At 50.5% G+C, this 15,368-nt stretch overlaps 5 protein-coding genes across 5 annotated transcripts; 2 read left to right on the top strand and 3 right to left on the bottom strand.

Annotated features, from left to right (window-relative positions):
• Positions 1–1,516: 1,516 nt before the first annotated feature.
• Positions 1,517–2,841, top strand: DSM5745_01914 (uncharacterized protein; the record flags this gene model as incomplete). The annotated part of the gene is made up of 4 exons (XM_026743930.1): positions 1,517–1,618; positions 1,690–2,116; positions 2,182–2,702; positions 2,794–2,841. The coding sequence occupies 4 exons, from the start codon at positions 1,517–1,519 to the stop codon at positions 2,839–2,841; spliced, it is 1,098 nt and encodes a 365-aa protein (XP_026607093.1).
• A 547-nt stretch (positions 2,842–3,388) lies between these two features.
• On the bottom strand, positions 3,389–4,453 carry DSM5745_01913 (heme-dependent oxidative N-demethylase family protein; the record flags this gene model as incomplete). Its single annotated transcript, XM_026743929.1, has 3 exons — positions 3,389–3,830; positions 3,889–4,011; positions 4,086–4,453. 3 exons carry the CDS (start codon positions 4,451–4,453, stop codon positions 3,389–3,391), a joined length of 933 nt encoding a protein of 310 aa, XP_026607092.1.
• Positions 4,454–9,216: 4,763 nt separating this feature from the next.
• Positions 9,217–11,639, bottom strand: DSM5745_01912 (Hsp70 family protein; the record flags this gene model as incomplete). The annotated part of the gene is made up of 4 exons (XM_026743928.1): positions 9,217–9,416; positions 9,476–9,914; positions 9,965–10,897; positions 11,010–11,639. The coding sequence occupies 4 exons, from the start codon at positions 11,637–11,639 to the stop codon at positions 9,217–9,219; spliced, it is 2,202 nt and encodes a 733-aa protein (XP_026607091.1).
• A 1,331-nt stretch (positions 11,640–12,970) lies between these two features.
• On the bottom strand, positions 12,971–14,409 carry DSM5745_01911 (carnosine N-methyltransferase family protein; the record flags this gene model as incomplete). The annotated part of the gene is made up of 2 exons (XM_026743927.1): positions 12,971–14,111; positions 14,270–14,409. The coding sequence occupies 2 exons, from the start codon at positions 14,407–14,409 to the stop codon at positions 12,971–12,973; spliced, it is 1,281 nt and encodes a 426-aa protein (XP_026607090.1).
• Positions 14,410–14,783: 374 nt separating this feature from the next.
• Positions 14,784–15,314, top strand: DSM5745_01910 (proteasome assembly chaperone 4 family protein; the record flags this gene model as incomplete). The annotated part of the gene is made up of 2 exons (XM_026743926.1): positions 14,784–14,987; positions 15,087–15,314. The coding sequence occupies 2 exons, from the start codon at positions 14,784–14,786 to the stop codon at positions 15,312–15,314; spliced, it is 432 nt and encodes a 143-aa protein (XP_026607089.1).
• Positions 15,315–15,368: the final 54 nt, after the last annotated feature.

The raw sequence follows: 15,368 nt of genomic DNA, 5'->3' as shown, positions 1-15,368 counted from the left end.
CAACTGTCAACTGTCGCTGTTGATTAATAACCCCTACTTGGAGCCGTAGGGGAGCAGCAGAAAACTAAGCACGGTTCCTCGGATTTTCCTGCTTGTTCACCTTACCATGGCGACGATTTCCTATTATCATGAGGTTGGCTCGCCAGCCCGGCCCGTCACCCAACCACCAGGACAAGGCTCATCATCATGGAGATTTATTGCTCCAGCGTCTTCTTACCTGGCACTCGTTGGGTACATAACGGACTCCAGTCATTGTTGAGCCACAATTAACTGACGTCTTCTCATTCTAAGGTTTCTGGTGATGCCCTTGGCATTTGGCAACACAGAGGCATCTGAGGGTGCCCCCAGCCATTTCAACAAAGCCGCGGCAGTAATTGTGGCATCTGTCCTAATCGGAATTGCATACTCGTCTTCGCTTTTGCTCTTCTTGCTTCACTTCGATGAGCCAATGCTCTTGATTCAGTCGTTACTTGTGTGGGTTTGCCTACCTAGTGGGCACTGCACGACTCTCCTGGGGCTAACTTGACGACTTACGCAGTCCTGGAATCATATCTAATGCCCTAGCATTATTCAATGTTCTCATCAATATTCTTTACCGAGATTTAACGCCTTTAAATCTTTTAGAGATCCTGAGTCTAAGCTTATCGGCCGCGTCTGTGTTTCTTTATACACTGGGCGCTCTCTGGCTCTATTCACGCGATGTCAACGAGGCGGTTGCAGAGGACTCGAATGCGGAAACAGTTCTGTTGACGGACGAGGAGATGCAGCGGCAGCAACTGCAGCGCCTTTTGGAGCAGAACTCTTCAAGGAAATCACTGAGCCCTAGGGCAGTGCAAAAGACCTATCGGGTCAACCACCCTGATCGCGTCAATTCTTTTCTACCTCCACCGCATGAAGACGGATATTTTGGTTGAACGACTGCGAGTGCGAAGGTTGCGGAGTAACGGCTCGAGTGGGTCAGGCGTTGAGACCTTAATGATCAGCCCTATATACACGAGGATGGCGATGTCCACGGGTTAGTACAGCTGCCTTGCGAAGAGGCCGGCGATCTGGCATGATCATTGCATACATATTGGAGCCCCTTTTACAGTAAAAGAAAGGTAATGCCTGAATCCTGATTTTAATTCTGAATGCTGTGACTTTCCCTTTTTTTTCACATGCAATGAGCGTTTATGTTTGCTTGCTGCCCTTTTCAAAGACATCTAGGCTACCATCAAGTTCTTTTCTCTAACCAGGACATTGGTACATGACTTTTTCCCGTTATTTCTTGTCCATGCAGCATTATCCGGTCCAGATTGGATTAAAGAAGTGGAGAGGCTACCTAGCATAGCTCGGCTCAAAAAGCGCCTCGGCTATTACCGCAACGGGTTGGCGTGGGTCATACAGCGCGTGAAGACATCTTCGGCATCTTCGAGCATCCCAAGATTTCCCCTTAAATACTTGCTTGATACCTCTAGAATAATTTTGATGTTCTACTTAGCTTTTGCAACATAGAATTCAGGTGTTCTAATCGAAGATGTCAAAACGGGTGACGCTTTTTGAACCTCCGCTGCTGGACTCGTCCAAGGCGCAGATCGAGAACGTGCTGGAGCTAACGCCGGTGGTTGACATTGGGCCTGTCCGTCGTAACTCCTTGACCTGCATTCTTCATTACCTCTTCTAACCGGGATAATTCGTCTCATTCAATAGGATGTTTTCACCAACACCCGTCCCCTCTGGCATCCTCCAGGAGCCCGAGGAATTTACGGCGGTGCCGCAATCGCGCAGTGTCTTGCTGCCGCGATGCGGACCGTCCCCGCCGACTTCGCAGTCCACAGCATGCACTGCTACTTTGTCCTCGCCGGAGACTCTGAAATCCCTATCTTATACCACGTTGAACGAGTGCGCGATGGGCGAAGCTTTATTACACGAACGGTCCAGGCAAGGCAGCGCGGCCGGCCCATCTTCACAACCACCCTGAGTTTCAGTAAAGCAAATACCGGAGGGAAAAAGAAGCTCCAACACGCTTCGTCAATGCCTCCGGTTCCCCTCCCGGCGCCGCCGAAGCCTAGCGAGACACGATTCAACCCGAACGGCGGTGGGCCGTTTGAATCAGCCCGTGACGAAATAATTAATCGTGAGTCTTGATGCTCGGAGGATTTGAAACCCTAAGTGGCGCAGCTTTTCTGACAGGACGAATAGGCGACTCCAAACCCGAAGACAAAAGGATCAGACGCTGGGTGCGATGTAAGGGAAAGATCTCGGACGCCGGAGCCCAGCATGCCCACCTGTCAGCTCTCGCATACATTACGGATAGCTTCTTCATTGGCACCGTCTCCCGGGTACACAACATCCCGCGATTCTCGTCCGCAGCAGAGCTGCAGAGGGCGTTGAAGGCTCTGAAGAATCCATCCGATCTCGACGATGAGGATATTGTACGAGCCCTGAAAGAGCTGAAGGAGGAAGAGGCGGCAGATTTACAGCGCCGGCTGGAGGGCGCTTTAAGTAAGCTCGAAGACCGCAAAAAGAAAGAAGACCACAAGGAGATCGGGATGATGGTCAGCCTGGACCATACCATCTACTTCCATAATCCTTGGAAGTTCCGGGCGGACGAATGGATGCTAACGGAGATGGAGAGCCCCTGGGCTGGTGAGGGGAGGGGTCTTGTCCTGCAGAAGATTTGGGCTAAGGACGGGACCTTGATCGCCACATGCACCCAAGAGGTAGGTTTTCTTCTTTTAGACTGGATGGATTCGAATCCATGTACCTTTCCTTGCAATCGTTCAGGTGGCTGATTCTTAAACCAACCTACAGGGAGTCGTAAGGCTCAAACAGGACGAGCCGATTCGCGCGAAGATCTAGATCTTTTTAGATCTGTTAATTTCTACATAATTTTTTTTAGACTTCTATGGGCGGTATTCTCCTTTTAATTCGAATTTACCGGGCACCGTACAAACCCTAGTCACTACTACGTATATACCAAAGAGTATCTCGCAATCCAATGTGGTATTTCTTTCCAGAACATAGACAATCTCGATGGTTGTTTAAACCATACAGTTTGCGGAAGCCCCTTCACGCAGTACCTATGAGCAGGCTACTTCAAAGTCGGCACATGTAGAACCGTCCTCCTCTCTCCAGTCATCAAGGACTATAACAAAGCTAAACAACAAGGAAACCATGATCAACAGTGAGAATGTCAGATCAGTGCACGCAAGATAAAATGCTTTTGAAATCAGAAAGCCGCCCTCCCAGAGTTTTTTGCAGACCGACGTCAAAAGGAGTAAACAGAAATGCAAACACTCGGCAAATGCAAACGATGATGGTGCGTAGTGCTACAGAACGCCTTCTCCTGCTGCTTCCTCTTCCTCTCCCACCTTCCATTTCATGTCCATTGATTCCTTCTCTTCGCTCAGACATCCAACTTTTCGAGCTTCTCCTCTTGTTTTTGACATTCCTCCTCGTTTCCGGAAGCCTTTCCCAGTTGCTGACGTCTCTTTTCGCAGAATTCGAGAGCTTTTGCACCCCAGATTTCTCTGCCCTTGTACTCACCCACATGCTCCGGCCAGCTCTTCACCTCTCTCGCCAGATTCTCAAGCTCCTGCATCGGGAGCTCATCAAGCGTGGTCAGAAAAGTCTTGACCCCAAACACGATGGTCCCAGTTCGGGGAAGCCTGCGGAAAGTCTGTCTTTCGCGCCGAATAACGAGGTCCTGCGGTGATGGATCCGGATTGTCCTCCGATAGCGTGGTGGGACGGTACAAGATATCGAACAAGTCTTCGTCTGGTCGTTTGACTTCGACGAAGTAGTTGGATCGTTCCATGGGAGATTCGGGCGTCAGACGGCAGAGAAACCTTGGTTTAAGTGATGTCAGTTAGAAGTCATCTTTCATGTGCTCCTGGTTCGACTCACTTGCTGACTGAATTGGCTACTTGCTGGTGCCATAATGGCACTGGATTGTGCAGCCGAGAGATTGTCCACCCAATCCGTTCTGCTACTGTCCAACCCACGGGAAAGAGACTTGCGCTTGCGGCACTATATAACCCAGTTAGCCCTGCGACTCTATATATGCGTGACTCAATCAAGTCCAGATGATTTTTCGCACTCACAGGTAATACTCCCCATCCTCGTTCTTCATCAGAATGCTGAGGTCCTCCATAGTCAATCTCACAGCGATCTCCAACGGGTCCATCTGCCCGGTTCTTTTCCCGCCAAAGACGAATGTTTCGCCCGTGACTTTGTTGTACACTGTTGTCTCCTCACCGTGCTTTTTCATATCGAACATGTTTGAGAATCGCTGGGTCAGAAACTCGACCACCTCCTCCAATGCTTCAAGACACGCTTCATATGACTCTGGTAGGCATTGAAGGACCTTATGTCTCTCTTGTGCAAGCAATTGGCTCCTAACAACATGCTCATCCATGTAGTTCTTGTCCAATGTGAGCCAATTCTCCACGTCTAGCTTTCGAACATCCATCATCACCCGGTACCTATCTCTCCCTTTAATGGGCTGAGCTGGATATGGGGCCATTCGTTTGATGTCATTGCAGCCAGCACGTTGTGCAATGCGCTTGGTAGCCGCCAGCCATGATGGAAGGTCTTTCCTAATCCTCAGGGCGAGAAAGGTAAGCAACAGGAATGCAAACCCAATCGATGCTAGGGTCTTCATTTCCTCTCGGTAGCTCACTGATGACGAAGAAAAAGCCAAAATGCAAAGAAAGAAGAAAAAGAAACCAGATCTCCTAAGAAACTTTCAAGCTCTCTCACACTTCTTCAAGCTCCACAACTCAAACCTGGCCAGACGGCGAAAAGAATCCGATCAGCATGCCCAAACCTTCTCTCCTTCTATGAGGGCAATGGCTCCAATTATAACCGGAGCGACAGCGTCGGGCAAAGATCATCACTTGGGTCATACGATTAGCTATAATTTGGACCTCAACATTCCGGATTCAGTATGCTTGGTTGGACTATGATACGGTCTACTTTTCCCCGCAAAAGCCGCAATTCGCCGCCCCAAAAAAAGAAAATGGACCTGACAGCATCCACATGATCGAGCAGAGTTTCTCAGCTTTGCAGGTCAATCGAGCTCCACTAGGCTTTGGAGTCAATAATTGTAGGAGCCTGGAGGGGGTGGTTGCAGGATCCTCCAGGATATGGATTCTTAGTGGACGAGGAGACACAAATAGTGCCGCAGGTTCACTCTGGCCCTAGATCCGCAAGGCTACTGTAGCTAAGTCGTCACTACCGCTGCAACCGTGCAATACAGGATGTGCGAGGCTAACCCGATATAGTGCAAATTATGGGGAAAGTGCAGCAGCGACTATGGAAAGAATCAATCCAAAACTCGTCAGGCGAGCTCTCGCGTATCCGTCCGTGCGCATTGATTCATGGCAGACCTCGTGAGCTGTGTCCAGGCTCGAGGAACTGAAGGGAATATTGAGTTTCCCTGTCTCATAGGTTCCTGGGGTTCCGTTCCTGTGGAATCAAAGCCCTTAACTCTGTTTTCCCCAAGGTTGACGCCAGGGCGTCTAGGAGCAAAGGAGCAATGGAGCACCATCAGGACCTGATCAAATTCAAAGAAGCAAAGGGGAGAAACGGTTGCTGACTGAATTAAGAAAAGTAGGAAATGGCGCACCAGAGCGATTACTTCGAGGCGCCGTTTTATGACACCCGAGCAACATCCAGATTGGGATTTGTTGAAGATCATACATCATTCTTACCCTTGTGCAACACAGTTCCCTGGAGAGCGTGGGATGCTGCGTGGCCCAACCCAAACTGGGGCTTTGACGGTCACCAGCCTCAAATTATATCAATATCACCTACCGTATAGCCCCGTCCTCTGACGGCGTGAGAGTCATCCTTGGTACGTACTTGCTCCTTGCCCATACGACTTACAGGTGACCGAGGAGAGACATACTCCAAACATCACTCCCTACGGAGTACGAAGGGCATTAGTTTTCAAGCGTCCTGTGGGGGTGCCTGATTATTCCGTGGCCAATGACTGGCCGGTACGATTTCTCGGCGTTGCTGACACTATCACGATCCACGAACTAAGTTCGTGTGGACGGTCTGGAGTCAACACTGACGTACTATGAGGTGGCCTTGCAGGCGAGACCTCTTCGTTTGATTGCTGTGCACTGCCATGTTACTCTCCTCATGCCGGATTCAACTAGAGAGATGCAACGCTATAGAACACTAACGAATCAGCAAGCAAAAATGGGTAATAGGCCTGGTCTTTCACGTTCTATGGAGCCTAGAAACATATTGCGCCGAGGATTTACAATGAACGTTGACTCACAGAAACAGAAGGTCGACAGGAAGGGCGAACGAATCCGATGACCGATCCAGAGTGCGCTGTGTTTTACTCGGCCCGCTGGGACTGGGCCCAATGATCAATCCAGGGGCTTTCAGAATTCTGCTATGGTCCGTCTGGGGTTTTGCGCTGCAACCGCCCCATATCTCGGAAGCGCGCTTGCCGCTGGATATTATCATGGAGAAGGGAGTACAGAACATGTCCGAATGACAATCAATCTCTTCAATTATTCCCATCTGGCGGTGTCAGAGGACGGAAAGATGTTTACCGGTTCCTTGTCGGTATATTCCTTTTTTTTTTTGCTTTCTTTTCCGGTGCCCGTTGCTTGCCGGTCTTTGTTCGGCTTTTCTACATGTCCTCTTACCGGGCTTCCTGCGAAGTGTTTCCCGATTCCCGTGCCATGGAATCCAGCTGGTTTAGTTCTCCTTCCAAGGTTCATTATTTTCCCGGGATCTTGACGGGGTACTCTCTTTGTTGACACCTTGCATTATCCTCTGAAGCACTTTTGAAATCTACCGGGCTCTTTCCCCGAATCCTTATTTGTCAGTTGTTTTGTGTCCTTTCTCGCCGTCCGTCCAGGCGCGGAGAGACACAAATCCTCCGAGGAAATATATGCCCGACAACTGTCACGTTGCTTTTAGACAGCCAAAACTTGTCAATCACGGACACGACCGAACCAAATACGATGCAGAAGCCCATTGGTACCAGCTAGGTCGGTGATTGAGGTAAACAAGTATCTGTACATGGGTCCAGGTCACACCGAGCAGACATAGCCCCGCGATATTACTCATGCAACTGCGCATGGAACATCCCTCTTAATCCGATGTGATCGAGTAGGGCAGGGGCATTCGCAGCTCTATAGCCAAACGGCACTACTCCAGAGCACTGGCAGACACACAGACTCTTTCCCATGCTGGTTTAGTTCGGCTCACGTGGTGGGTAATATTACTCACGAGGAGGCAAGCACCAGCCTGTCGTCCCTCGCCCAGCCCCGGAATCCAATCAGATCCCGGGGAGCCGAGCAAGGATCTCTCCTCGGTGCACGGACGTGTTTTGAGCTGATGCGATGTGATGCAAATTGCAAGGATCTTTCTCCGCATTCTCGACCTCGAGCCTATGGGACTCATGCACGACACGACACAGTTAACGGGAGGAGGCTGTGGCTATGCTCAGGCTATTGACAGGGGGTCTCTTCCCGAGGTCATCGACGTTGGATGCCTGGGATACCTGCAGACTGGGGCCATGTGGAAATCGCCAGGCCGCTTTACTTCCCACCTGCCTAACCAGTTCATGAGGTCAGTGTATACTGACCGGGGTCGCCGACCTGGTTTTGGACGCACGAGCACATGGTCACGTAATACGCACCCAACGCCATTAAGATGGAGTAAACCAGAGTAAATGGTACGGAGTATAGTCCATCGGCTTTACCCGAACAGACCCTCCATACAGTGAGATTGACCCCAGCGAAGGTCTAGTCCCTGGCTATATCAGGCATCATCCCGAAAGACCAACTCATGATCTACAAAGTTACTTCGAGGTACGTCTACTCTAACTGTAAGAAATTCCAACGACTCGCTCGTCCGAAGAAACAACAAAAGCGACCCGATAAAAAAGAGTAAATAAGGCTTTGAGCCGAGACAAATGTATTTGTTAAGGTCCCAGCAGGGCTGCAGAAGCCTCTCATTTCTTTTTTTTGTTCGCGCTAGGCTGTCATAGGTACTCAATCCTAGTCTGGGCGCGGAGGACACTTGTGACTTGGGTTTTGACTGTCAAGACGATCTTACGATCTTCCAATTGGGCAAGTATATCAATTGAGTAAGCCCCGTTTCCTCGCCCTACTCAAGGGCAAAGTTCAGCATCTATTTGTCCTATATTTCTATTATATTTCGTAACTGTTGACATGTCTATTATAACCATTCTCCTACGAATGCCAGCCTAAACGAGACGACCAAATTTCGATAGGCCAATATTGGTTCTCGGAGCAGAGAAAGATGACTCTCTTCTTACCCAATGAAGGTTTGGCTTGGGAAAGAAAGAACAAGCTATATGCTTGCCATTTATTCCGCGGTAAGTATCCATCTGACTTGCCTTCTCGGCCCAAGATGCTCTGTATAACGGATCTGTCCGTCCAGCCTGGTGAAGTAGATTTGTCGTCTAAATGTCTCCCGCTGCATCCATCAATTTGATCTCGAGAAATTCCAAATTATTACTACTGAGGTTTCTGAGATGGAAAGAAAAAGCCGATGAATAGATGTCATGAATCAATAATCATAGCTGTGTAAGATGTATAAACGGTATAGCGGTATAACCTAACTAAGTAGGCAAAGGTATCCAGAAAAAAAAAGATAACACCAAGCAATAAACCGATCTCGCGGCCAGTCAAGTCACTCACTCACTCGTCACTCAGTCAAAGGTAGATAGACAGACAGATGGATCGATAAGTAAAAAAGCAAATCAGGTAAATCAACTAACAACCCCCACGGCGAGACGGGACAGAAAACGAAAGCGGAAAAGATATCTTGAAGTTGGGCTGGGCTGAAGAACCTTGACACGAACGGGAATCCAAAGGAGGAGAGGCGAGGAAAAAGCAAGTAGTAGGAAGGTGATAAAATGGGAAAAGAAATGTCAATGGCTGTATCCTTATCATCAACAGGGAGCGATAAACCGTCTTGGATATAGGGAAACTTCAAACGCCATTCAGTGCAGTGTTGCTGACGGAAAACAATTTCGTGTATGGGATAGTGAGTCTTGAGAAAGTCGAATGCCACACTCGGCAGTCTTCACCGCGCCATCATTCTTTCTTCTTCTCGCATGATTAAAGACGACATCAAGGATGAGATGAATTGGAAAGGCTCCCGCAACAGGAAGCCTTTTTTTGCTTTTGTTCGTTGATCGTGAAACTTCATTTGTTTCTGCGCAAAGCTGGTTTATCTGAACTTTGCACGGCATCGTCCCATGACCTCGCCCTGGCAGACCAGCTCGGCGCTGAACTCACTACCATCTAGCGTGAGATATATGTCGAAGTATACCCGGTAGAAGGTGCCCTGGGGCGTGTCCATGCGCTCGAAGTCGGTTTCAAGATTTTTGCGCGACAGATCTGACGTTAGGGTAACAACTTCCTTGATACCTGCAGATGACCGTTAGAGCAGTGTTCACTAATCAGGTTGTTAGATGTATGGGACTTACGTGGATCTTTGGTGTACTCAGGGCACACGTCTTCGTCGCAGGCGTATAGAATATCCTCGTACATGAGGGTAGCTCCGGGGGCAACCTGGCGGAAGAAGCTGACCTTAACTGGCTCGCCAATCTTCACCCTCTCACCCTTCTGCACGAATATTTGCCGGGTGTATTTGCATCGATCACGGCCGTCAAGACTGGGGACTCGGTACTGCTCAGGGTGGTATCCTTCTTTGAACGGCTGGAGTGTGGCCATCAGGTAGTGTCGACGGGCAACACGGTGGGTAACCACTCGTTCTGTGATACCTGCCGTCACGGCACCCTTGACAATCGCAGCAACAGAGTCCATAGGGCGGACGACCTTGGACTGATACTGCGGCGGTACGTGGAGCTTGATTTGTTGGAAGAGGTACTCAGATGCACCGAAACCACCTACGACGAGCACGTTCTACATTTGGTTAGAATATGGAGTCATTTATCACAACATTGGACACATACCTGCAGGTTCCGGTTCTGCGCTTGGATGGCGATGATTTGGTTACGCACCAACTCGAGGATGCGGTTAACGACAGGTTCAAAGCACTGAAGAATTTCCTCGTTCGTGAAAGTCATGTATCCTTCCTCGATCCCTGCATCAGGAAAGTCGGCTTCAATGCCAACGTCCACTGCCCATTTCTGACCGTTGTTCCGGAAGTCTGCCTTGATACGGTTCTCAAAGTCCATGATACACTTGGCGTACACTTTCCCAGCCGTCCGAGACCCGTCCGGTAGCTTCATCTTTCGGATCTTAGCACGGAGGATGTTGCTGAAATTTCGGTTGAGCGCCGTCGAACCACATGAATCACCAGAACCAGCAGTGCATTCGGCCACGCTGAAAGGCTGCTCTTCTTCAACCTCGTATGCGATCAAATCCACTGTACCCCCGCCGCAGTCAACAATCAAAATCGCATCGCCGACCTTGAGATTTAGCAATCCGGTTTTAGCGCAGAAAAGTGCAGCAGCTTCTGGTTCTGATATTAGCGTCAGGCGGTTGTCGTTCTCGTCCCGCAAGAAACCAGCTTGCAGAGCCGCTGCACGGGTTGCTGCCTTTCCAGCATCGTTCCAGATGGCAGGTACCGTGAGATAGTACTTGATGTTACGCTCCTCTCTTGTGAATACCTCGCCAAGCGTTTTCTGCAACTGAGAGCGCATCGCCTGTCGTAACTTGAACAGGTAGTCGGCCGCCACGTCAATCTCCGACTTTCCTGGCGGAAGGGGCGGCAAGTTGATGGGGTCAATGTATGTGTTTCCGGAAAGCATCAGCTGAAGTTTGAACCATTCGACCTTCTGCACCCCTTGCTTCGGATAACCGGTGGGAGCCAGCGCATTGGCAATGTCGGGTCCCCATCCCACCACTTCCTGGTATTGGTCGTAGTACAAGACAGTTGGAATCTAGTTGCAAAAGGCCAGATGATCAGTTTCATGGTTCATGATAACATTGCCAGATGATCGTCGTCTTTGGGGACCGCCTCCGCCGCAGCTGCGGTGGGGGGAAAAGACCCACCTTTTGTTTGGTGTGAGTACCGGCACCTGGCCATTCGGTGATAATGTCCTCCCGCGCCTCATTGTTGGTCGCAAAAGCAAATGCGACACCAGAGAAAGTTGTGCCGAAATCAATTCCTACAATAAGCGAAGCCTTACTCCGCCCGGCGCCCTCGACTTCGTGGGCGGGCCGAACTCCGTAAGGGACTTGCTGCGAAGGCAACCCTCGCCCCATTACCTGCTGTTGCATACCGTAGACCGGTGGAGCGCCTAGTGTTTGTTGTCCCGGGTAAGGCATGTTGGTGTTGAGCGGGTGCGGCATCTGCTGCTGGCCGCCCGGCGGCATGGGGCTGGTAGGCCGACCAGCGACATTATTATACGTGTAGCTGGGCGGCTGTCCCAGTTGACCCTGATTATTCATTGGGAGACTGCTTGTGGAGGACGAGGTATGGCCGGAGGGAGGAGAACTGGCGGAAGTGGTTGAAGGGGCGGGCGTGGGATTAGACGTCGGAGCAGGCTGCGGCGGCGAGACGAGTGTTCGGGTCGACGGAGTGTCGATGGACTGAACAGGAGGTATTGAGGAGACACTGGTTTGTTGTTGTTTGCTTCGCTTCCAGCTGAACGATTTAAATCGCGAGCTCATCAGGTCCATGTGATGGCCAGAGCCGAAAAGAGTCGAACAAGGAGAGAGGAGAGGAGGGCGAGGAAAGAGGGAGAGGGAGGGGAAGGGCGCGGGACAAAGCTGAAAAGAGCGACAGGACTAGTGCGTGTGGAACTCGTATGGAAGGAGGCAGTGCCTGTCGGAGACTGAGCAGAGTCGTAGTGAATGGGTTTATTGTTGTCAGATTATTATCGAGATGCAGCGCTTAGACCAGGCGGGAATCAGCTCAATCCAGATCGATTAAGCCTGGGCGAGAGGGGGAAAGTAACCAGGGAACAGAAACGACCGAGCGGAGCGATGAAAGAGAAGGAAGTCGGGGCAGCAGAGCGAAGGGATCGAGAGGAATGGGACTTGGGTGCTGGGATTCTGCTTTGAGGCTGACGGGGATGGTAACTGGAACAACGCGCAGGTAGAGGCCTCTGATTATTAATATCGAACTATTTCGCATAATAATGGGAAGGATTCGAGCACACTTTTCCTGATAGAAGCGAAGAAGATGAAGCGGAGAGGAGCGAGAATCAATGCTTGCCAGTTACGAGCGAACAAATGGCACTCGGAGGTTTGTACCATGCCAACAGAGCAATTGACAATCCAACAAACAACAACTACGGAGTACCTTTCTACTTTTAAATCAAAGTTAATTCAGGAGTATTCAGAACGCAACTGGGTTGATAACTAGTCACTAGAGCTCCATTATTTTCTATGCTACAGTTCGACTCGGAGAGATTCAGCGCTGTACCGAAACAGTATGTAAGATACATGTCCAGCACCGTTAGACGGGGCACCGCCCCATGGGACCAGCCTGGTCGAGACTCGAGTCGCTCGACAGGAACTCAGAGTGTCGGATTATCGCAGAGCTGAGGCTGTCGCCAAAGGATCCAGAGTCCCCGTTCGAAGGAAAAGCGACCATGCAGAAGAGCGCGAGGTTTGAAGCAAAGGAAGGGCTCTTGATGCGAGATGGTTCTCAGTACTACCTATGGTACGGAGATCCGACTGCAGTGTCCCAGCCACCAAGTGACAGCTGCCCCTCATTCTATTCTTGTCGTTCCTGGCCAAAACCCATGGAACCAAGCACTGCTGCCAAAGAAAGTGCCCAAGCCAGCCACGCTGCTAAGCCCTGTGCCCACTAGACAATCCGCGTGCTGTGGGTTCCTTTGTTGGTCTGCGGCTGAAGGCTGTAACGCCGATCGCGGGTATCATGTACCATACATACAGTGACAGGCCTTTCTATACGCATCCTTCAAGGCAGACCTCGCAGTCGTTCCTATTTTTGGTTGTTCCTGACTCGAGAATAATGTAGATTATTGTTTTTCTTAAAATGCCTAGTCCAAGCTCTTTCGCGCAATCCAATGCGATGGTCGGTATAGTGGTCGAAGCATGCTGTCCGGGTCTTGGATGTAGCCACATTCCACCCGTTCGTCGGGAGACTCGCGTTGCTCGATCTCGAAACCCATGCGTTCAATGAGAAGGAAAACCTCCTCCTCGGTCAGCTCCACGTTCCCAGGCTCTCCAATGCCCTGATTCTGTTCTTCATCCTTGCTGGAGCTGCCGCCTCCACTGTTGGTGCGCTGATGTCCGTCCTCGAAATGCCAGAGGAGAGGACCGACGTTGATCCAGATTCCGTTCGGCTTCAGGCAGTTTCGGATGGCCTCAATGTAGCGGATGAGGTTTGGGGCAGTGTCGATGAAAAAAACAGTCGCAACGGCGTCAAAGGCATCCTTCTGAGACGGGCTGCTATACAAAACCACAAAGTCGGCCGCAGACATGCTCATGGTTCCAAATGGCGTTTCTCCACTAGCTTGCGCCTCCAGCATTGCAGTACCAGGATGAACATCCGGAATCATAACTTTGCGCAGTTGTTGCTCCCTTGATAGTATATTCGAAAAATGCAGCGCGAATGGGTACAGCTCATGGCACCGCGGGCCTCTAGTATGGTTCAAGACCCAACTGCTCGCTAACAACTGGTGATAGGAGATCTCATTGCCTTCAGCAGAAAACCCAGCCAAAGCAAGCTCAAACACTAATCTCCCCAGCCCAGCTCCAGGAACAAGCACCTTGACAAACTCGCCCCGTTGCAATTTATCAGGGAATTCACGGTCCAAATCCCTCAGCACGGGGCCATAGCATGCATCCCGCTCAGCTTGGCCCTCTGTACTCCAGTCTCGGTAGAACTGCCTGATCGTGGAATGAGCCTTGTTGACATCAGCAGAGTTCGCAACGCCATGCCAATTCTGCGGATCTGACGGATCAGGTCTCGCAGGGAGACCGAATGACTTCAGCCCGACCGCAACGATGGCGTCTGCGATATCGGCATTCACGTCAATAGCATCGTCAACTTTGTTGAAATTGTCCAGTAATGAGAAGGGCGGCTCTGCAAGCATCTGCCAGTGTTTTGTTGGTAGAGCGTAGAACGCCTGGCGCCGCCGGTGAGTGGTGTTCAAGTGTGCGCTTCTCCGGTATTGCCTGCCAGTGACCAGTTAGCGGCTTGAAATAATCACGATACTCATTGGGAAGGACAGGTAATAGGTTCTGGCCATCATGCTCTCCGGTCTCGATTCCAGGAACACAAGTCAAGTTAAGAGGCATCTAGATACCTTCATCTTCGGTCTGTCTCTACCCACCTGAATGAATCGAAGGCTGAGAAGACAACCTTGCGTTCGCCTTCGTCGCCTAATGGGTCAAAGTCTCCAGCCCAGCTACGAGAATCTTCTGTCTCCTCAGGGCACGTTGAAGGCATATCAAAGGAAGACGACGAAGACATGTCGGCGAAGAAATCAAAAGAGCCACAATTGGACTGCAAGGGATGAGATGATGGTATATTATGAAAGAAACCAGATGTAGGATATAGAAACAAAATTGTGAAGCCCTGAATAATTCAACAAGTAGCTTGCAACACCCAGATATAGGAAAAAGCAAAGGATTTGTGTTGGCCATGAAGCAAAAGTGAATGCGGGGCCAAGTTAGTTCTCAGTTCTCTGGCTGGCGGGGAACCACCGCAATAATAGCTCGAATCTCGATTTGCCTCAGCCATTATAATCGGCCAATTCTCAAGCCCAGCCATTGCAACCTTGAGATAAAGCTGGAAACTACCCAAGAAAACCAAAATACGGAGCATATAAGACCAAATATCCCATAATGACCGAAGTTCAAGCTCCAGCTCCAGCTCCGCGAGCTCCTACAGAGCTCTCATTCCCCCTTCCTAAAGCTCTACACACGACTGCGCACATTCACCTCACGGCGCTGGACACCTGCGCAATGATATTCCTGGCGACTTCAACAGCTGGCGAGTCGACAGGGAGTACAAGGCCCATGGGTAGTTTCATTTACGCCATGCCCGACGTAAGTTAATACCTGGTTATTCCTCCCTTACAACTTACTGCTCGCTCCTCACGGCACTATATATTTTTGACGGATAGCTGACCTATATCCCGAGAATAGCGCACGTCGCCTCGCTCCACTATCTCTACAACCTTGTACACCACTGCCTCGACGGAGGAATACGCTACGCGGATAGCTAAGATTCTGGCGCGGCGAATGGGCGTTCCTGTCTACCTCGGATGCAGCATTGACCCGGTCGCTCTTGGTCTGCTGCCTGAGGAGGAGATGGAGGGGCTGACGAGCATTGTGGATAAAGTCATGGCGAAATGGGAAGCCCGTGACAGGTAGCCGGATACGGAGTACAGCGGAGTCGAGATGGGATGCGGTGTCGACGTCGTTCGG

This window comes from Aspergillus mulundensis (assembly GCF_003369625.1).
Source record: "Aspergillus mulundensis strain DSM 5745 chromosome Unknown scaffold_1, whole genome shotgun sequence".
Taxonomy (NCBI): domain Eukaryota; kingdom Fungi; phylum Ascomycota; class Eurotiomycetes; order Eurotiales; family Aspergillaceae; genus Aspergillus; species Aspergillus mulundensis.
This window is presented reverse-complemented; position numbering and strand designations above follow the sequence as displayed.